Source organism: Haemaphysalis longicornis, unplaced genomic scaffold, assembly GCF_048455015.1.
Source record: "Haemaphysalis longicornis isolate Haplotype H1 unplaced genomic scaffold, Haemaphysalis longicornis Haplotype H1 scaffold_9, whole genome shotgun sequence".
Classification (NCBI taxonomy): Eukaryota; Metazoa; Arthropoda; class Arachnida; order Ixodida; family Ixodidae; genus Haemaphysalis; species Haemaphysalis longicornis.
Window position 1 is genome coordinate 144,672,027 of NW_027526460.1, and position 22,221 is coordinate 144,694,247.

Below are 22,221 nucleotides of genomic sequence, written 5' to 3' on the forward strand. Positions count from 1 at the left end.
TACGCCACTGCTTTCCGGAATGCCATTCATCTTCACACGCGTGCTCTCCATCTCCGCTAGCTTTCCTTCTAGCACCTCTCGCTGTCGCATATCGGTTTTAATGCATAGCATTCTCTGCCGAGTACCCGCACAGCCACGACCATGTAACGCCCTGCATTTCCACAAAAATGCATTAGCGCGGAAGCTCCACCTCAAATCGCTATATTGGCGTAAAAGGAAATAACTGAACGCACGAAAGTTTGAAAAACCAAGAAATAAGAAAAGTAAAAATCATTTCCGGGAAATGGAGAGACTTTTAACGCCCTGCATTTCCACAATAATGCAGATTTGGTAGAAGTTCCACCTGTAATCGTTATAGCAGCGTAATTAGAGACAATTTTTCAAACAAAATTGAAAAAAATTAAAAATTCAGCAACATATAAAATAATTAAGAAATCTGGCAAACAGTGTAACGTCTTGCATTACAACAATAATGCAGATTTCGGGAAACTTTTAAATTCAATCGTTGTGATCACGTAACTGGAGGTATATGGTCGGGTGAAACTTTCAGAAAGAAAAAAATAAGGGAAATAATAAAAAATTACGGAAAAAAGGAAAAAATACAGCTTGGCATTTCCACAATAATGCAGATTTCGCTAAAGGTTCACCTGTAATTGTTTTGATAGCATAAATGGAGATAATCTGTCAAGCGAAATTTTGAAAAACTAAAAAATTCAGAAAAATATAAAATAATTACGATAACTGGCGATCCGCGCAAGACCCTGCATTTCGACAATAATGCAGATTTCGTGAAAGATCTAGATTAATCGTTATAATAACGTAAATTAACATAATTGGTCGACCGAAATTTTGCAAAAACAAAAAAATAAGAAAAAATGAGGAAATTGTAGAAAATGTTAAAACATAAAACGCATGGCATTTCCACAATGCGGATATCGCGAACGGTACACCTGTAATCGTTATAATAGCGTAAATGAGGATAATTGGCAGAACAAAATTTTGAAAAACTTAAAAAATAGGAAAAGTATAAAATAATTATGAAAACTGGCAGCCGTATGACGCCACGAATTTCCACAATAATGCTGATTTCGACAAAGTTCCAAATATAATCATTATAATAACGCAAATGGAGATAATAGGCAGCCCCAATTTTTGAAAATATAAAAATAAAAAGAATATTACCCGTAATGTCAAAATGTATACCGTGTGGCATTTCTGCAATAATGGAGAATTCGCGAAAGTTCCACCCGTAATCGTTATAATGGCGTAAATGAAGATAATTGGTAGAACGAAACTTTGAAAAAAAAAGAACGAAATAGGAAAAAATATAGAATATTTGCGAAAACTGGTGAACCGTGTAACGCCGTGCATTTTAACAATAATGCAGACGCCGCTAAAGGTTCCCTTTTAATCGTTATATTAGTGTTAATGGCGATAATTTGTGGAACGAAATTTGGAAAAAATAAATATTAAGAAAAATATAAAAGAATTCCGGAAAATGGTGAACCACGTAATGCCCTGTATTTCCGCAATAATGCAGATTCGGGAAAGTTTCACGAGTTGTCGTTATAATAGCATAAATGAAGATAATTGGTATCACGAAATTTTCAAAAAACAAAGAATAACTAAAATATAAAAAATACGGATAATGGCAAACCGTATAACGGCCGGTATTTCAACAATAATCCAAATTTTTCGAATGTTCCTCTTTGAAATGTTATAATAGCATAAACAGAGATAATTGGTCGGGCAGTATTTAGAAAACCCAATCACCTTAACTGTAAATACTAGCACTCAAGTCAAGCGGCATAAGAATGCTACGCATTAGTAGATCATTTTCTGAATTTCGGCAGAATTTTTTTAGCTCCACCGCTAACTCGTCAACCTGTACCCTGACTTGCTGCTTCTCCTCGTTTAGCCGAACGAAGCGAGACTCCATCACACACATCCCACACATGAAGTCCTGCGCTTCCGCCTTTTCAAGTGAGTTGAACCTTGTCTCCTCGAGGGGGTACTACCGCTTGCACCTCATGCACGCAACGCCCGGCTTCTTCTTGGGTGGCGTATTTCGGAGCTACCTCCCTAAAAGAAAAAGAAAAAAATCAGATATCGCTGCCGTCGTCTCCGCCGTGGTCGCTGCGTTGGGAACACACGTCCGTCGTGCACGACAACTCAACTTCCTCAAGTGTTCCAGTGCTCCTTCTACTTGTTCCCAGCGTTCCACTGCCGGCGCGCCATCTGTTGAAACTTTTTTGTCACTGTTTCGCATCTTCTAATGCTTCTGCAGATGAACCGTCACGAGCGATTTTTATTTTTATGGTTCAAAATATTTGTTCCTATGCCTTTTTTATTTTCGACCGCGAAAACCAGGTAGCCATCGTTTTTTAAACAAACGAACATCGTGAGTACAACCTATGTGTAGACATTCTTCTTAAAACGAGCCTGTTATGATCTTTTCGCTCAGAAATGTTGACACTCATGAACACTGCAACCAGGTTTAGTAGTTAGGGAAATATTTTGCACTACAAAATTCTCGTTCCAGAATTGCTTACCTTTTGGCCGGGCAGCTCAGTATAGAGGCAGACAGACAGGAAGAGAGAAAGACAGACCAAAATTTCCCGGTTAAGTTACCTCAACAAAGACTATCGTCTTTAAACATGGTTATTGGTGAGCTATATTGCCTTTAATTGTGTTTGCCTGTTTGGTGTGAGGCCATGCGCTGTATATTAGAGGTGGGTCGTCCCCAACGAACAATGTTTAAGTAGAGTGACAATTACAGAACTCGAACGTTTTAGGCCCTAGCGCAGGGTATATTTGCCTGCTCTTTGCTCCTGTATTTTTCATTTCTGTACTCTCCTGTTTTGCCCATTCTTCCTTTCCCGCGTGCGATAGTAAACATGCCTCTAGACAGGTTAACTTTTCGGCCCTTCCTTTCATCCAGCGTTTGTTTTATTCGTCTATTTCCCAATTATCTACCCTCATTTTCTGGATTTTGTACACTTTGTGAAGAATCTAACCAACGGTTGTTTCGAATTTCTTACTTGGGGGACTGGCCGAAATCACGATGAAAACGGGCAGCAGGCATGTGAAAACTGGAACAGAATGCAAACAGAAAAAAAATAAATCTTCTAGACATGCCCACCCACAAGCTCATGAGGCATGTGTATATTCTAAATTTTAACCCCATTTTTCGTGTCACAACAGCGGCCGAATTCTATCTGCTGGCTACCAAACCATGCGATAAAACTCCAAAGTGACAATGGGGGCTTCGCTCGAAGAAGATGAAGGCAGGGAATTAAATAAAATGTTTTGAACACACAATGGGCTGCCAGCACCCGCTAGGAAAAAGTGCCTAGCGGTTTTCTTTTTGTGAAAAGCGACCAAGGTTTTCTGAAACCTTAGTCTAACTCGGCTCAGACCGTGCGTCTGGCTGCGCGCGCCATGACGGTGGGCAATACTGAAGCCCTTCTGCGCTGAAACCCAAAGCAATGGCGAGTTGATATGCCTCTTGCTTTGTTTAAACAGGCCTCTTATTAGAACGTAGTTTTCATAATCGAACTTCACATTCAGTAGTGATTTCTGTCCGGTTCACGGCAAAATAGAATTATCTCTGGCATCAACGATCTCAGTTCTGAAATTCTCTTGCCCTACCTTTACAAAACACCGGCCGAACTGCATTAATTAAATTTAGGTCCTGCCCGCCGCGCGATGGCTCAGCTTCTAAGGCGTTATGCTCCTGAGCCAAAGGAGACGGGTTCGATTCGATTCCATGACCCAGCGGCGGCTTTTCTACTGGAGGCGAAAAACGGAGATGCCGGTGTCTTTGAGATTTCGGAGGACGTTAAAGATCCCCAGGTGGTCGAAAGTAATCCGGCGCGGTCCACTATGGCGCACCTCATCACCTGTGGAGCGTCGGTGCGTTCAACCAATAAATCAATCAATCAAATTTAAGCTCTATGTTTGACTGCATGACGCGCATAGCCATGACTAACACAAAGAAAAGGGAGGACGTTTTGCTCAGCAACAAAGATCCGCTACGAGAACAAGTCATCAAGCTGGCGGAGGACGCGGCCAGGGACCACGGACTTCTGGCTGTCGTCTATAGGGAAAGGGTTGACACCTCTCTTTCAGTAACCAATCTCTTTCAGTCAGCAATTGACAATGCGGTGTACCTGAACGGACTGGTGGAGCACACAGTGTCAGTGCGACTTCTTCAGTACGAAGCTATAGATGCAGGACCTTCCGGGTACCACCGCCGTCACTGTTAGCAGCGTCCGCCTCGCCACGATCATGCACCCAGACATGCTAGCATGTCTGGGTGCATGATCGTGGCGAGGCGGACAACGAAGTGTCGGTACAAACTATCGCGAACTCTGCGTCCCACCCTGCCGAAAAGCCTCAAGCGGCATAACCAAGCACGCGCTCTTTGCATTAAACCTCGCAGCCGCGTACTGCTTGTGGAACGAGTTTGGGTTTTTCTGCACCTGATCGCTGTATACTTTATGATTGATGGTATCAATCAATGAACCAATAAATTCTGGTGATTTTAGGGATTCCAATGGTGCAAATTCGGATGGAGTGGCACATGCACGGAAGGGATGGGATGTGGCCTCCTTTCAAACTTTGCGGGACAGGTAGTGGCCGCAAGCACTACCTCCAATCGAGGAAGTACGTCCAATTACTATTTTTCTTTTTTAGCCTACTACCAGGCTTTAATGGTCGCTTCCCCACGACGCTCACTCATTTTCAAATCGCAGTAATTACAATACAAAAGGAATCAAATATACAGTGACCCAGAAAGCACCGATGTTTTCCTAATCTTTTGGTAATGAATACTCAACTTATTATCTAGTTGATGTTTTTCTAAACAGTTATTTTTTCCTCTCATTTTCTCTTCGTTTTTATGGAGTCAATACCCCCTATATCGCCTTCGAAGCAAAATCCTATTTTCGCGACTGCTTCGTTGAGTTGCATGTTGTAATTCGTGATCTGCCTCGGCGTAATGCACTTGACGCGCCTTTGACCACACAGATTAGCTCACCTGTCGTTCATACGCAGGTAATTTAAAATCTTATCTTCTGCGCATTAAAAAATAGCCACCCCGAGGATTACGCTGACAAATTTTGGAATTTCCTTCCTGCATGTGTCCAAGTTTCCAGTGTATTTTGTATATCCTGGTAACGAGCATTGACGAATTCGTTGGTAATCTCGATACTTCTCTCAATTCTCTCAATTCATTTAGTCAACACTTCGTGTGGTGTACAACTAGATAAAACATAGTATAAGCTACCATGATTTAGGTGCTTAGGTGAACAGTAAACACCAGAAATGTTTTTCATTTTCACTGAAGCATGCTTTTCCATTTTTTGTTTCGTCTTCTCAACTTGAAATGGTATTTGTTTGCCTAGAAATGAATAATTTTAGTCGTTATTGCTTTTATTGCATCAGACAGTAAAGTTGAAGCTGCGGCGTCTGCTTCAAAAGTTCCAACATATTTTGTTGAGTGTGTTGCATAAATATTCTCCTGAGGAATATTCATTTTTTATTGAAGCATCTACGTCTGCCCTTAGAAGAGCGGCGCACATCTGTCTATGCAGCGGAGATTTTCACTCAATGGGGAGAGGACAACTAAGACCGAAAATTACTGCACTGAGAGTGGGTGCATCATACACAGCTGTAAAACTCCTGCCCACCGACTTGCTTATTGCGTGAGATATTTAGGAGCCGACCTGTCAGTTGATGGCTAACAACTCTGAAAACTTATATTACAGGCATTTTTAGAGCCTCTAATGCTTGCTTATTATTTGTGCGTCTAGTCATGGAAAGCTAATACAGAATTTTCATTATGGAAAGTAACGGAGAAAAGCTTTACAAACTCACTCCGGGATGCTGATGCTCCAGTTATGTCGGCCATTCTAAGTGCCGGGGAACAAAGCACTCGCTGCTTCGGAGTCACAAATGCGTCGTAATGCGCTGCAGAACCCCCTCCTAAGAACACGGCCCGACGTTCCAGGCACATCTGGCTGTGGGGCAGGATGCCGACTCTTTTTTTCTGTATGACGCATGCCTGCCCCAAAGCTCAGCCAAGTTCTCCTCGCCTCTGATGATACGACCGGCGTTGCATTACCGACGTGCGGGTGTCCGGTGGTCTCGTTTTTTCATGTCCGCCTTGAAACTGTTGCTTTGATGCCAAGTTTCCATGACTGAATACGAGTACCTCAAAGCGGCTATCTGTCGCTTCGTTTCTAGATAAATGGTACTTTAGAAGGTTTTATAGTAAGCCTTTTATTTCGGTAGACTCGCGGTAATTCAAACTCAAAGAGATCCCAGAATTTGTTTCAAGAATTGGAGAAGTTTGAATTACCAGAAGGTCTCATGAATTCAACTCGGGGAACATAAAGACTTGTGATGTAACGAAACGGTCACATACATTTTGTAATACAATATGCGTACAGACTACGGAAATTCTATTAACACCTTGAAAAAAAATTACGAATGGATGCCTGCTTTGTCTTTGCACAAGAGCTCAAAACAAGTTTTTCGGAAAAATCTTTGCACGCCGTTTCAGTTTGAAGTGTTTATGCAGGAAATCAGCCTCATTTGTGAGAGAAAGATGGAAATTTGCAGCTAGAAGCGCCAAACGCAGCAGATATTTTTCGGCCAGGGCAAGCCAAAAGTACAAGATAACCGCATTAACGCAGTGGAGCAAGTTAAATGAAGCGGCGTTAAAGTTAAAATACATTGCAAACATAGCGGGTCAACAAACATTTTGAGCTTTGTTCGAATTTCCCGAAAGTTTGAATTTGCCGAGATTGCGAGTCTGCTGTATTTGTTACGTTGTCTGTATTTTACACAATGATATCAAGCTAGCAGGAAGCACGCCGGGAAATACAGGGTGTTGCGGCGATAACTGGAACACTTTAAAAAATTTTCCTGAGCGATCGGCCGCTCTGTTCGCGCTCAAACTTCACACAAAGGTCGCATTTTGTGGTCTATTTTGTTTGACACCGGGAACAACAACGGTACTTACCTGTTTATTCTGAAAATAAATAAAAACGATTTTCGCCTATGGGAAAATGGCGGCGATTTGGACGTGCGAGCCCGAAAACCGGGTTTTCTGATCGTCTGTTAGCTCATTTCTAGGTGCATTTTCTGATCGTCTGCTGCACCATTTGGCTCCGTACGTGAATCCCAAACATGCGTTTCACTCTGCAGGGGGTTCCGTCGTTCCAACATCAACTTGCGCTGGCTCGCACGTCCAAATCAGCGGCCATTTTCCCATAGGCGAAAATCGTTTTTATTTATTTTCAGAATAAACAGGTAAGTACCGTTGTTGTTCCCGGTGTCAAACAAAATAGACCACAAAATGCGACCTTTGTGTGAAGTTTGAGCGCGAACAGAGCGGCGGATCGCTCAGGAAAAATTTTTAAAGTGTTCCAGTTATCGCCGCAACACCCTGTATAAAGTGCCCCAAGTGGTAAATATGTTGGAACAAAAGTTTGGCTTTTTGGGGGGAAAGAAATCAAAAATATGTTTTCCGTCCAAGAATTTCACAAGACAACTGTACAAAAGGGCGTTTCATATCTTGGATCGTTTACGCTTTGCCTTCTTTCATAGAATAGTTATTTGGCGCAAATTGTTAACGTTATTTGGTTAAGATGTTGTCTTAAAAGCAACGCTGTAACATGCCGACGTGCCTATCACCGGAACCCTCAAGTATCTTTATTGGGGCCATTTGTTGTGACGGTTCTCGATAATAAGTTTCGAGGATGAACACGGAAGACGGAAATTCTGGTTTAAGAAATTATGGCTTGGTTTTCCCATTGATTTTGTCTGAAGCCATGTCGCCTAATCACTTGTTAAGGTATTTTATGCCTTCGCACTCTTTAGGCCTGCGTTCTCTTATGGTGCATCATCTAAAAGACACCTCTATATATTTTCCTAGCATCACAATAGCGTGACAAGTATGTTTGAGGGAATGCACTATAGAATGCAGAGCTTAACATAGGTCAGTAGAGTAAGATGCTAAATTGTGTGGTTTCGTTCAGTTCAAAAAGTTTGTTGCAACTTAAAAATTATGGTGGTTTATTTTACCCACGTATGTAGACAAAAACAGGTTCTGTAGCCTAAGCAGACCTTTTGCAAACTGGAACAGAGGGGAAATCTGGGGATTTCTTCATGTCTGTTCATCCCTGTTATTATATTTGCAAAGGGTCCAAGTGTAAATAAGAGCCCCAAACGGCCGTTTAGGGCTGTTAGGCTTCACCAGATATTGCAAAAAAAAAACCATTCTTGTGGTATAATGAGTCATCACAGTAATGGTAAAAATTACGCCCGCCTCCTCTCGCGGCAACCCTGGTGTGATGCAACGCATCTCATGGGGGGTTCCATTGGCGTTTTCCATCGTATTAAATACACTTATAGGAGGGATTCTCACCCGAAAGGAAGGTGGGCGTAATTTTACATTTTCACCATTGCAATGCACATGCAGTACACGTATGCTCCGGTACGGTCTTTATTGCAGACGAGAATGAGTGCCTTGTGGTCCGTAAAATCGTCGAGTACTGCGAGAGAGTGCAAGCGTAACGCGGACGACCGTCGACTGAGACCGTCGGAGCGCGGCATCCCGCTTTATATTCACAGCCCCCGAAGGAGAGGAGAGCGCGGAGAGAGAGAGTACTGCACATGCGCAGCGCGCGCAGTGCCGAGCGCAGCGCCGCCCACCGGCGCCTAGCAGCGAAGTGAGAGCGCGCTGCGCCAACCCGCAGCTATTTGGAAGAGAGTGTTCGCTATCGCAGAGAGAAGAGGAGGAGAGGTGCAGCTGTGCCGACAATGCTGGACAGACGCAGGAAGGACCGAGGGGCGAGCATGAGATGTTGCATCTAAAAAATGTATATCTCCGCGCACATCACATGGCTTTCTTTACGCATAGTCCTGCAGCATATGTATTTCTGCAGCATATGCACCTCCAACGCATAAGTCGACATTCTCCCAGGCATTCGGAACCATCTCGTAATGCACCCTTTCACAAAACTAATTGATTGATTGAGGGGTTTAACACGCCGACGCAACGCAGGCGATGAGGCGCGCCGTAGTGGAGGGCTCCGGATTAATTTTGACCACCTGGGGATCTTTATCGTGCGCCGAAATCTCGTACACACGGGCGTTTTTGCTTTTCGCCTCCATCAGAAAAGCGGCCGCCGCGGCCGGGAATCGAACCCAAGACCTCGTGCTCAGCAGCGCAACGCCTTAGCCACTGAGCCACCGCGGCGGGTCCCTTTCACTAAACTAATGCAGCCGATTGATAACGAGAAAACGCGGCGATAGAGAACCCAGCCGCTGCACAAACAACACTTTTACGTGGACGCTACGTGGAAAAAGAAAGCTTCTTGCGTGGACACTGCACAATACCCAGGACGTGAAGTCACAGCAGCGGTTGTGGTTTATTGATCACACCGAACGGTAGAAGCCATCGACATACTCAGTCGTAATTGTAGGCGACGAAGCGACTATCGCTCGTGCCATGATTTCCGGCCCTAGGACTACTTTGTATCCAGCGATTCCAAATTTGCCATTAACAGTTACTCCAAAGGGCGAGCTGACCGCCCCTCCCCCCAACATTATTTCTACTCGTGCAGGCACGCCAACTCTCGATCTCGAAACAATAATATACATCATTATGGTAGGAGTCCACTCGGGACTTAAGGGGAATGAATCGGCACACGAGGGTCTTCGAGAACAGGTCAACCAAGAGCTTAGTGGTGTTGCAGAACCCCCTCAACGGTTCTTCCATAGGTACCGCACTCAACCTATGGATCGGTACTCAGCCACTACCGAATGTCCACACCTCGCCTCCCACGACCCGACCCTTCCCTTTAATGCAGCCAGGCGGCTCAAACTTCAAATGTATAGCTTTCCCAACCTTGTCCTCCTATCACTCTACTACACCGAGCTGCACTCCGATGAATGTCGTCAAGACAAAATTACATGTGATAGGTCTTCGTATTGATGAATACGCGCTCCTATCACAGGCAATTTTGTCTTGACTAGAAGAGCCCCTACAAACTCTTAAAGGAGCCATGAAGAGAAAATGCAAGTCGGTTTTATTCGAAAGATTTCGTGTTTTATAGTGCCCCCAGCGCTTGTCCGGCTACAAACGGTGCTTTATTCACTGAGAAATTAAACAATTTAGGTTAAAATTTTGATTTTCCCGCTCAATCGTGCGTTTTCGTGGTCCCAAACGACATCACAGGAACCGACCTCTCTGCAGCCTAGAATACCTTCATTCACGCATCCGCCGTACAGGGTAGAGACACGTATACGCTGGCGCCGCCATTTTCGGTTGCTCGCTCGCCGCCGAAGCAGGCCATTGTGTCAAAACCGCGCTAAAATTATCGCCGCAGCGCGGTTTACTGAAGAAGTTTGAATCATATTGTCTGTTTCGCGTTGCTAGGTCTCGTGGGAAACGAAAAGAATAACGCGTTGAGCCCGTTGGCCCAATTGCGGCGGCACGGCACCGTTGAAAGGTTGTCTCCACCCTGTACAGCGGTGTGGTTTGTTCCCGCGTTTCTTTACGTTCCGTAACCTAGATGGCGCCACCATACCGTGGCAAGCATTTGGTTTGTTTTTGCCCGCATTTAAACCTGGCTTGTTTTTGTTCTGGGAGAAAATATTCGTTCCCTGAAACAGTGCTCGCTCGACAAATGGGGTCACGTAAGACACCGTTGCTTGCGTCAATCAGCCAGTGTCGTCTGAGACAACCCCAAGCCCCGTAGTGCTGTGCAGCTAAACCAAGCATGCTGTGCGCAGTACGAACAGCAGAACGCATCAGTACTTCTATGTTTACGTGTGCTTTCGTAACTTCCACTGTTTGTCCCATTATTCTTATTGCTTTGTAAAGAATGTGCCCTAAATTTAAGCGCAAATCGCTCGTTCGTCTAGTTTGTAAGCTCTACCTAATTTTCGTCTGCTTCTGCCAGCCTCCGCCAATCGCAGAGCTTAGCTCATGTGACATCATAGGTTCTGTTGCGGGAAATGAGCTGGTGGGTCGCATGACCATTCCCGTTTTTCCTAATTATGTAGCTTATTTGAGCGAAGTTTACGTTAAAAGTGGTGTCAGTATGATTCTAACGAGACAATCTTTTGAATGAACCAAACTTGTGTTTTCTCTTCATGGCTCCTTTAAAAAGCATCTAGTCGAATTCCAAAGAATGAACATTGGGGACTGGGAGGCTGCACTGCTCAGCAGAGAGCCTCTGACCCAGGCCTCACTGGCCGAGGTACGCCGAAGACACCTCAGGGGACCTATACGAATCCCGCAATCGCCAGAAGAACACTGGGGTCGACCTTAAAAAGCCTCCCCCCCCCCCCCCCGTCACAACAATAGTTTTCTGATGGGATATAAGTTGTATTGTAGAAGGCTATCGGTGACGTCACAATTTCCATGTATCTACTTTTCTCAACCCCTTCTTTTGCCAATCGTGTTAGATTTTTCAGGAAAACTAGTACTTTGTGCCCACAATAACAGGGTTAAAATAAAAACGGCAAATAATAGAAAAGTCGCATTTTTGCGGTGCATTGCCACGTTCATACTACTTTGTTTAAATCGGGAAATTGAGTTCGCGTCAACACAGTTCTTTTTGTAAACACATTGGTACACCTGCACGTGTTATAAATATGCCAATCGAGCCTATGAAGGCGCACATTTGTGAGCCAGAAATATTGGCTCGAGTGTGGCAGAATGCCTTGTTCGGCGATAAGGGAACCCGAATTTCATTTCACCGGTGTAGACGGCAAAACGTATTATATATTTTTTACACCCTGAGTCGGAGAACCAGTGTATTGAAAATTCATATCAAAACAAGTCCCGAAAGCACGGAACACCTCTATTGTTCATGGATTGGCTGAAGTGAACTCGACGAGTAAATGTAACGCCACAAATAAACGAAACAGTGGTCTTCGGTAACCACATGAAAGCATGGTTAAGCGATTTGGCTGTACTAGTGTCACTAGATAAGGCTACAGAGTATCGGCACTCTTTTCTCCTGTTGTTCCGTGCCGCCGCCATGACCATTGGCTAGTTCGCATCACGTGATACTTGTTTACACCGCGACGGTTCATGGGTGCTGCCATTTTGTTGCGTGTGCATTTTCAGTCAGTAAACTGTGAAAGACTTAGCTTGTCCTCCCTGCTCTGCGGCTGCGCGAGACTAACGTTGTTTGGAACACGGATCAAAGATAACGCGTGTAGCAGCGTTTCAGCAGCTGAAGTGCGTACGAAGATGCCGTTAAGCTGTATCTTCGGCAGTATTGTTAACAAACGCCGCGGTAGAAGTTAGCGGCAAGGCCGTAGAAGAGGCAATCTCGCAACACTGATCAACCCCAAAATGGCCGCCGTTGCTGGCTTGCGTGCCTGAGTGCCGCTACTCTTATACCTTATCTAGTGACACTAGGCTGGACAGACATTCACTCAGCGCTGCATTGTGTTTGTTGCTTGTCGCACTGTTTGTGCTCCGCGGGCGTGGTCATGTTCGGCGTCACGCTTCGATTCTTGTTGCAAGGGGGCACCTATACTAGTTGCGCCACACTAGCCACATTCACAAGTACAATATAAAAAACTTTTCGGAGCTTGTACCAGTGGAGCAAGGCGGAGATGGGGGTCAATCAACAGCAGACAAGAGGGTCAATCAGGCGCTTTCGGGTTGTGCTAAGCTTTGCTAAGTTTTGTTTGGTTTTGCGATGTTCTCGCTAGGCTAGGCGAAGTGTTGAGGACAAGGTTAGCCGGATTTTACAAGGCTGTTACAGTCCGCCACCGCACTGACAGCGGATCCCGGGGGGGAAGAAGCTTGGACGACCCCTAGCTGTGCTTTTTCTCCCGCCTTGCACCGCTACTTTACTCTGTTCCACCCATGTATTATTGACGGTGTCAACGTTGGGCGTTCTATATTACTCGCAGCCCGCGGTCGTTAAGCCAGCCAATCCACTTGTACACCACATAACGAGCGCGGTACGGTGCTCGTCATCTTCCGCTCCTCACTGTCGTTTGGGCGAGCCGGCTTGGGCGTGATACTCGGGGTTGAATCCTAGGCGTATCATAAGCTCTTGAGCAGCGATACGACGGCGTTCGCCATGCGCGTTTTCTTGCTCTGCAGTTATACGCTTCTCTGTCGACACATGTGAACAGGAGGCTAAACGATGTGCTCCGCACGGAGTCACGCGGTGCTGCGCGTTGCCGACATGGCGTCAAGCAGTGACACAAGGTCGCCGTGACGTCGCCGTTGGCGCAGTGACGTCATAGCTAGGCGATGCCTCGCTCTGCTTGCGCAGCCGTACGAAGGTCATCATCATCATCATCATTTATTAAACCCTTAAGGACCCCAGAGGGGTATTACATAAGGGTTGGGGCATAGTCATCAGTAGTACAAATGTGGTACAAGAAAAATACGGTTGGTTACATGGTTCATTAGACAATTTATACAACAACAAATCTAATTAGATAATTTAACAACCAAAATAATAACAAACTAAAAAAGGCAGCAGCGGCAAGTCTTTGGGATTATATAAAATTGAAGTCTAAGGTGAGATAATAATTCTTTGAATTTCGTCGGATTCCGTTCCCGGACAACAGAGTATGGAAGCTTGTTCCATTCTTCGATGGCACGTGGTAGGAATGACATATTAAATGCGTTAGATGAACCATGCAATCGTTGTATGCTCATGGAATTGAACAGACGGCGTGAGTAACGGGACGGTGTGAGCAAGAGGGAAGTACGGAGATGGTGAAAGTGATAATACAGCTTGTGGAAGAGGCATATCTGTCCGATTTCACGTCTAATTGTCAGAGAGGGGAGGGAGAGGGATGCTTTTATGTCGGTGACGCTGAGGTGCCAGTCATATTTAGAAGTGATGAAGCGAACTGCGCGGTTCTGAACTGATTCGATGGCGTCTATTAGATACGACTGATGAGGGTTCCAAATAGCAGAAGCGTATTCTAGCTTTGTTCGGATGAATGTCTCGTATGCCATTTTGCGTATGGTTGGGGGCGATAGTGAAAGGTTTCTTGTAATGTAACCAAGCGCTTGGGATGCTTCGGCAACGAGTTTTAGTATGTGTTCGGAGCAGGTTAGGTTTGTTGTTAACAGAATTCCCAGGTATTGGTATGATTCTACTAGTGAAAGGCAATTTGAAATTAAAGTGTATGTGTAATTAAGTTCGGAATGACTACGAGTTACGTGCATGAATTTGCATTTCGATAAGTTGAGTGTCATTAGCCAAAGAGAGCACCAATTTTCTATCTTTTGTATACCTTTTTGTAGTAGGATTTGGTCTTCGTTGTTACTTATTCGGCGATAAATAACGCAATCGTCGGCGAAGAGGCGGATAGTTGATGAAATGCCAGATGAAATGTCATTGATATAAATTAAAAATAGTAGCGGACTGAGAACTGAGCCCTGTGGGACACCAGACAACACTTGAGCAGGGGATGAAGGTTGGCCAGCAATGACAGTGAATTGGCTGCGGTTAGTTAGAAAAGCTCTAATCCAGGAAAGAGTTAGTGGATCAAGACGAAGGCACGAAAGTTTGAATAGTAGTCTTTAGTGAGGGACGCGGTCGAAAGCTTTCGAAAAATCTAAAAAGACGACATCAGTTTGGAAAAAGGAGTCGAAGTTCAGATGAAGGTCAGTAGTAAACTCGAAGAGCTGGGTTTCGCATGACAACCCGGGCCGGAAGCCAGGTTGTTTTTGGTAGAAGAAGTGGTTGATTTCAAGGTGGCACGAGATGTGAGAGTATATAATATGTTCCAGTAATTTACAAGCTATACAAGTTAGTGAGATGGGACGGTAATTAGAGGGATCGGAGTGATTGCCTGCCTTAAATATCGGTGTTACTTTACTTATATTCCAATCAGACGGAAGGATGTCAGTAGAAAGGGATTGGTTAAAGATAATAAACAATATGCGACTCGAGACAGCGATTGTGCCTTTGAGTACCTTCGCGTTGATGTTATCAGGACCTGGTGCACTGGAACGTTTAAGGTTGTTGATTAGTTTGGCAATACCGTCCACCGAGATTGTGATAGGAGGCATTTGGGTGAATTCAGGTGTGGAAAGGGTAGGGACAAACGATTGGGGCTCATGAGTGAATACCGAAAAAAAATACGAGTTCATGGTATTTGAACGCTCTTCCAGAGGTACAGGTGAACCGTCGGCAGCCACCAAAGAAATGTTATGGGTCTGATTAAGTCCAGGTTTTAATAGATTCCAAAATTTTTTCGGGTTAGATGGAAGTATATTTAGAAGATCGGTGTGAAAAAATGCCGGGTGTTTGGCGCCAGAAGAGTTTCTTTTCTTGCTATATTTTTGCTAACGCCCGTGGATGAAGCTCCAGCCTAGACAGCCCCGCTATTAAAAAATAAACAGACACGCTCCTCAAAAATTCTTTCCCCGTCCGTTATGTTGTTGGCAGTTCCAGTTGTTGGTTACAACGTAGCAGGAACACAAGGCACCGATGCGTAAGCTGCCGCGACCATAAAGTTGCCGTGACGGCCCGCTCAGTGAGCCTGGGGGAATGGAGCAGGGTCCCACTACAATAACGCCACTTGCGCCGGGGCGTACCACGCATGCGCAATTGCGCTCCCGCTTGCTATCGGACCGGAGCCGATCGTCAAAAACGGTCTGCTAAAACTCTCTATTGCTGAAAAGTGCTAACGGCGAGTGCTGCCGATCACTGACCAGATTTAACGAAATACAAACTTCTATTGGCATTTCTTACCGTCGTGTGCTCTCAAATCGGTGTTTTTGGATAAATTCGAATTGTCCAAAATTTCATCGGGTACTGTTTTTCGGATTTGTTTGGAGTAATCCGAAAACCCGGAGCGCTAATGTAGTAGGCTTCTATAACCTCTCTGTGTGTCTTTTCTATAGATAAGACAGGGCCTTCTAATGAAACTGTTTTGTAGCGTAAGCTACACTGGCCGAGGTTGAGCAGTTTCCCATGGACCGTGAAGGGCCGTACTGCGCAAGCGCGAAGAGCATGAGATTGGAGTGGATTGGATTCGATTGGGTTGGATTGGATTGAATTGGATTGGATTGGATTGGCTTGACTTGGCTTGGCTTGGCTTGACATGGATTGGATTGGATTTGGACTGGATTGGATTGTAGTACATTGGATTGTATTTGAAATCCAATGTACTTGAAGTACGGGTGTTTAGGGAATCGGGTCTCCACATTCGCCAGTCTGCGCATTCCAGAGGAGTGACATCATAGCCGCGGCGGAGGCACTGGCAGAGGCGCATGCCCAGCTGTCGGCTCCGTTGCGCAGTAGCCAAGTCTGCGCTGCAGCCGCTTGATAGCCGTTTCGCGTGGCTCCTGGAGAGCCGTGCTGCTCATGCGCGAGGAGCAGTGACTGGACTGGACTGGACTGGATTGGGTTGGATTGGAAATTGTTTTAGCAGCAGTAAGCATGATAATCAGCTAATCTCAGACAACCAGGAAACCTAAGAATAACCAGCTGAACGTTAGCTAACGCTAGGTATATCCTGGCATAGCCGAGCTATAAGCCACTGCTAATTTTTTTCAAGTTCAGGAGAGGTCAACTTACGTAACCTATACGTGATCTCCGAGATGACCTCCAATGTAACCTCCTACGTGGCCTCCTATTTTTCTGCGCACTCCAATTATACGTACACCGGCAATGTCAATGTTTGCGAAAGGCTCTGAGGCGCTATTCCAGAAGGCCCGAGATAGCTCACTCCCATGTATCCCGCTGCTCGAGTTAACAAACTAGTCATAGTTGTGGGATCCGTCGACCCCCAAGCACGAGACTCGACCGTCAAGGGGGGAGGGAAGCGACCATGGAGGTCTGTCTTTAATGGAACATCGAGCGGTAAGGAGAAAGAAGCAATGCGTGCGCTCGTGAAGCGCGATCCCTGATGACGACGATGGCAGCAAAGGGAGATTGGCCGGAGGCCACCAAGTCGATTAGGTTAGCTGGCTGCAGCAGGTTGATGGCGGTCGATGGCGATCCAGCTGTGATCTCAAAAGGATCCTACATCTTCCCGGCCCCCAACGGCGTGGAGCGAGCATGCTTATAAAGGGCAGAGACGTTGAAAGGGCAGCCATGATGCAAGTCCCTGCGCATTCTGTGCGTATAGTCTGGCGTACCCGACGGCACGATACAAAGCGGTGTCGCTTTCGCACACTCTTGTCGGGGTCCAGTACGAGACGAATGGTCCTTGTATTGGCACCGTAGAAAATGTCGATGTGGGCGCGGCTCCCTGAAGAAGCAGTCTTGGGGAAACGTGGTCCTTTCAAGCCGTGGATTCCGTAGTCCTGTGTTATCCAAAATGTATCAGTGGTCGGAAGCGCAGTCCTGGGAAGCCCGCGGATTCGTCTCCGGTTCCGAAGGCTGCAGACAAATCGACACGATCGCGTAACTACGGAGGGGGTTTGTAGTAGAAAGCCAAATGGGTTCTTCTCCGCCGAATTCAAGGTACATATCTTAATTTTAGAGGTCTGTGGACTTGTTTCATCGGTTATTTGCTGTGGCTGCATAGGAAAATTCTTCGGTTCGTGGGGTGAGTTGCTCCTAGTAGAGATCGCTGAGGGTCCTTCCCACGACGCCGAATGCATCAGTGGCTGGCTTTCCGTTTTCTTTGATAAGTTCTCGTCTGAGGTACCGCTTCCTAGTGACAAGTTCTGATCGTCGTTCTTGGCCAAGTGACCGGTTCTTCGCTCTGCTCCTTCGGAATTGTCACTTAGGTCACCTTCGGAATTGTCACCTGCCTGGTTGGAAGGAACAGCAAGTTCGTAACTTGCGCCGGCAAAATACATGTTTTTCTTTGGTTCTTCTGGGTCTTCGTTGCACATGGAGGGAACGTGCCGTCGTTTGCAATATGGGCAGACAATCTTCCTTTTCCACTGTCGAGCGATGTGTCCATGGGTCAGGCAGCGGTAACAACGTCCGTGTTTTGCGAGGAGAGACTTTCTTTGCTCCATAGTGGTTTTCTTATCCGAGCAAGATCCCGTATCGTGCAGGCCGGAACAGAAGAGACACTGTCGCGTCTCGTTAGCTGCGGCATACAGGGCTGCCGCAGAATGTCGATGTTTGAACGTTGCTGTTTGACGCTGTTCCCTTGGTTCATCATTCGCCTTAAACTTCATTCTCGGAGGCCCGCTCAGTATAACTGCTTCCAGACATTCAAGCTCGACACCAAAGAAGTTAATTAAATCGTCGAGCTGTTTCTTGTGGTCTGTTCCGGTTGACGTTAAAGCCGTAGGCAACGCTTTCGAATGCCGGTGGTATCTGAGGACCATGTCTCGCGGGAGTGCCCGAAGAGGTATCTCACGTAGCATGGCACAATAGGTCTCTGGGCTCGTACCAAGTGCAGTCAAGCTTCTACAGTGTATCTGCCCGTCGTCGTAAGGCTTTCGTAGTTCCGTGGCGCCAGTTGATGAGGAAACAGGAGGTATGTCAATCAGTGCCCACAGGTGGTCTCGTGCAATTAGAGTCTGGTCACCGAACCGCTTCTGAAGTATTTCTATGGCGTCATTGTAGCATTGTTCGTTCATGGGCAGTCCAGAAACTGATGCAGCGGCCGAGCTGGTCAGAAGGCTGGTCAAGTAATAAAATTTCTCCGTTGCCCGCAGTTCTGTGTTGTTATGTATAGCGGACTCGAATAAACTCCAAAATCTGATCCAGTTTCGACGGTCTCCATCAAACTTCGTTAGTTCTATTGCCGGAAGCTTCGTTCTAGTGGTTGCGGTTTCGTTAGGCGGCGGTCTCGTTAAAGAAGGCGAAACGAGAGACTCACCAGCCTGTTGGCCTCGAGATCTGTGTTGAAGCTCCACTCTTATCTTCTCCACCTTGTCGTTGTAGGCAGTCGTGCTGGAAGTCTCTTCGGCGACCCTTTCGTCCGTGATGTCCCCCAAAATGTCCTCGTCCAGCTTTAGGATGGGTCGATACATGACCTCGATCCTCTCCAAGGATACCGCTGCGTCCATCGCCGTGATCAGAGTGCCACTTCGGAGGCCGCCTTCCATCTCGATCAAGGCGGCTGAAAGCTTGTCTCGAAGGGCCGTTCGTCGCCGCAGCTTCCACTCGATCGAAGTCATCCTTGGTCCTTGGAGGTAGGTCCGCCGGTCAATCAAGCAGAAGCCGTCGAAGAAAGGCTATCGGTTCTGCTTGTCGGTGTCGGCCTGGCAGACACGAGTCCCGGGTCGTTTCGGCACCAAGTTGTGGGATCCGTCGACCCCCAAGGACGAGACTCGACCGTCAAGGGGGGAGGGAAGCGACCATGGAGGTCTGTCTTTAATGGAACATCGAGCGGTAAGGAGAAATAAGCAATGCGTGCGCTCGTGAAGCGCGATCCCTGATGACTACGATGGCAGCAAAGGGAGATTGGCCGGAGGCCATCAAGTCGATTAGGTTAGCTGGCTGCAGCAGGTTGATGGCGGTCGATGGCGATGCAGCTGTGATCTCAAAAGGATTCTACAATAGTGAAGCTACGACAAACCTCGCGCGGAACAGGCGCAGTCGCGCGTAGCACTCTGGGCATATTCGGAGCCCCCGTTCCTGGCCGCTCACGTTGAAAAAGTATTGCTTGTGAGCAGCGCCGTAAAGAATTGAGTTGCAATATGCGCTGCGCTGCGTAAAGTAGATAACCCCGCATTTGTTTTAAAACTTCAGCCTGGCTCCAGCCTTATTTCAAAGCTCCGGCTTCTAAAAGCGGCGCCGGCTGGCTCTGATTTTCTCAGTGTTTTGTTCTTACACGGAAAGGTGTGTGCTACGTGATTTGAGAATAGCTGTGTTATATGAAGTTTCGGTATTACTTTGTGTTTTTTCACCCCCAGGGGGCGCGTCTGTCCGTTATGTATATATTTCATGTGTAGTGTACAATAAACGCCTTTCGTAGGGTGGTGCTGCTGGGGCATCTTCTGTTCTTGGCAAACACCACAAGCTCCAGTGCAGCTCAGCGAAAACTCAAACCAAGCACGCGAAGCAATTCACTGCAACGAAGCGAACGCTAACTTTTCTCTATAAAATGTGGCCGACCTTGTATCTGGTAGCGTGACCGGTGATGGTGTCCCATTAGTCCGAAGTTGGGGCGAATATTGGGCCCGAGAACATTGATCTAAAGACATTTACAAGGCGTCTGACTGAGTGAACTGAGTTCTGCGTTCCGGCACGCGAGAGATTAAATATCCAGGTTGGGTCCGCCCCCTTTCACCCATTCATCCGCTGTTTTCAGGAACGCGCCTATCACGAAAATCTGTGTGACTGAAATTGGCGCCCACACACTCACAGAGAGAAGACTGACTTCGGTGGTGCAATCTTCCTAAGGTCGAAGCCCTTAGGACCACCCTAGGTTTAGGCGACATGGAGGATTCCTGGGCCCCGTCGGTTATCAGGCGTCGGGAGCTTGTTGACCAGCGGCGTTTTGTACACACCACAAAGTATTCCCGCGATGCGAGAAGATGACAGCTGAAGAAGACCGGACCTCTTAGCTTGCCCCGTCAAAAGGGCGATGCCGCGCGACGCCTTTGTAACCGCCTCCATGCAACGTTGTTGGCCATTGTGGCTTGCCTCATCAGCAGGCGCTTGGGTTACCATGAAGCTGCCGTAAGAGGCTTCTGTGCAGCAGCAGCGCCAGTCCCCGCCACGTCATTGCGTACGAAGTCGGGTCGCTGCCCGTCGATGAGGGGGGAACCGGCGAAAACCGGACTACAGAAGAATTGGGTGATTAAGCCAGATAATGTGGCGGACGGGCTTTGCAGTACGATTCGCCGATCATGACAGTATGTGCTCACGGCGGGCGTAGTATCAGAAATCACCCAAATTCAGCGTGTCACGAGCGTGTTTGAACATTGATGAGTGTGTTATAGGCAGTGAAGTCGCATCATATCTCAGCTATTTTGTTTTACCTGTGTGTCAATACGGCTGCCGTGGGAAAATCTTGTCGTCTTGGCCGCTCATATTGTTCGGACTAGAACGAACTCCTTGTTCGGACTGAACACCCCGGCGACTGTGGTAACATTTCACTGGTGGGGGCCTGGGGGCTTCGTTTATTGTTTGCGGCTAAGATCTGCTACTGGAGCATCAAATGCTAGGGAATTTTTGGCTGCTACGCTACCCCACCACCGAAGCCAACGCCATGGTTGGGTGAGGCTTTGGTCGTTATGCCGGATGTACAAATGGGCTGTCCCTGTTTGATAGACACAAAAATTCAAAGGAAACTAGGAATTGCTATTGCATTGTCATGTAGCACTCGTGACGCTGGGGATGCCGGCGTCTGTGTCGTGGTTTATTGTTCACGGTCGCCGTAGCAGGCATATTTCTAGCCCATACGATCCTGTTCTTTAGCGGAAGAGGCATTTCGAGCTTATTTTACTTTGCATTGGCTGTGCAGTCATGAGGCAACCGACCCCCTTTCACAAGACTTGGAGGCGGCTTTCCCTGCATGACCGTCGACGATCAAAAGTTGAGTGCGCCGCAATTTTTCGCGATCCACTTCACCACCGACATCCACCCGTAGACACTCAGCCGGTAGGCGCAAAATACGATCACGCAAACGTGTTTCCTTGACCTCGCCTTTGTAAGGTGGTTCGCCGGACGTGGCTTCCGTTGAGTTCTCGTCTGCTGAGAAAACTGTTGCAAAAGAGGCATAACCGTGCGTTTCATGTATCCACATCGCGGCCAGCAGTTACGCTTGCGGAGTTGTTCGTCGTCCCCTTCTTGTGATAAGGTTACTAGCAGGATAGTACACAACCAACGGCGCACATTTACTATCGGACAAGATCTCTACACATTTCAACGTGTGCTTGCCTGTGTCGTCATCGTCTGGCAAGAAGGAGGGCATACAAAGCGAGCGAAGGGGAGAGTTGACAGAATGTAACAGCGGGTGCTGACAGAGGGCGAAAGAGAAGGAAGTAAAAGGACTGGTCTCTAAGAAACAACATTAGAGAGCTACGTCGAAGAAGAGCGATAAAGAGCAAAACAAAGTGAGTAAAACAAATTTGTGAAGTTGTCATTGTTGCGGTTCTTCTCTTCGTAGAACATGCCCACTTGTGCGATTTGCCCGAAATGGGAGCTTTTGAGGAACTACTTTGCCAGCTTTCCAAAATTCAAACTGTGACTTGGAAAACAAAAGAATATTGCATTGCGCACGACACCTGAAAGCGATGGCACGTGAATATAACAGATGCAGCCTAGCTGCGGATAACCA

At 46.7% G+C, this 22,221-nt stretch overlaps 1 protein-coding gene across 5 annotated transcripts in view; it reads right to left on the reverse strand.

The window, feature by feature from the left end:
- LOC144153753 (complement factor B-like) overlaps window positions 1-6,033 on the reverse strand; it is a 182,151-nt gene extending 176,118 nt beyond the window's left edge. For all 5 annotated transcript variants that reach the window (XM_077685456.1, XM_077685454.1, XM_077685455.1 and 2 more), the window contains exons 1-2: window positions 5,881-6,033; window positions 3,042-3,092 (exon numbers count right to left, since the gene is read on the reverse strand). In XM_077685456.1, coding sequence (XP_077541582.1) covers window positions 3,042-3,092; window positions 5,881-6,019 — 190 coding nt within the window. In that variant the 5' untranslated portion in view covers window positions 6,020-6,033. The remainder of the gene's footprint in view (window positions 1-3,041; window positions 3,093-5,880) is intronic.
- Window positions 6,034-22,221: the final 16,188 nt, after the last annotated feature.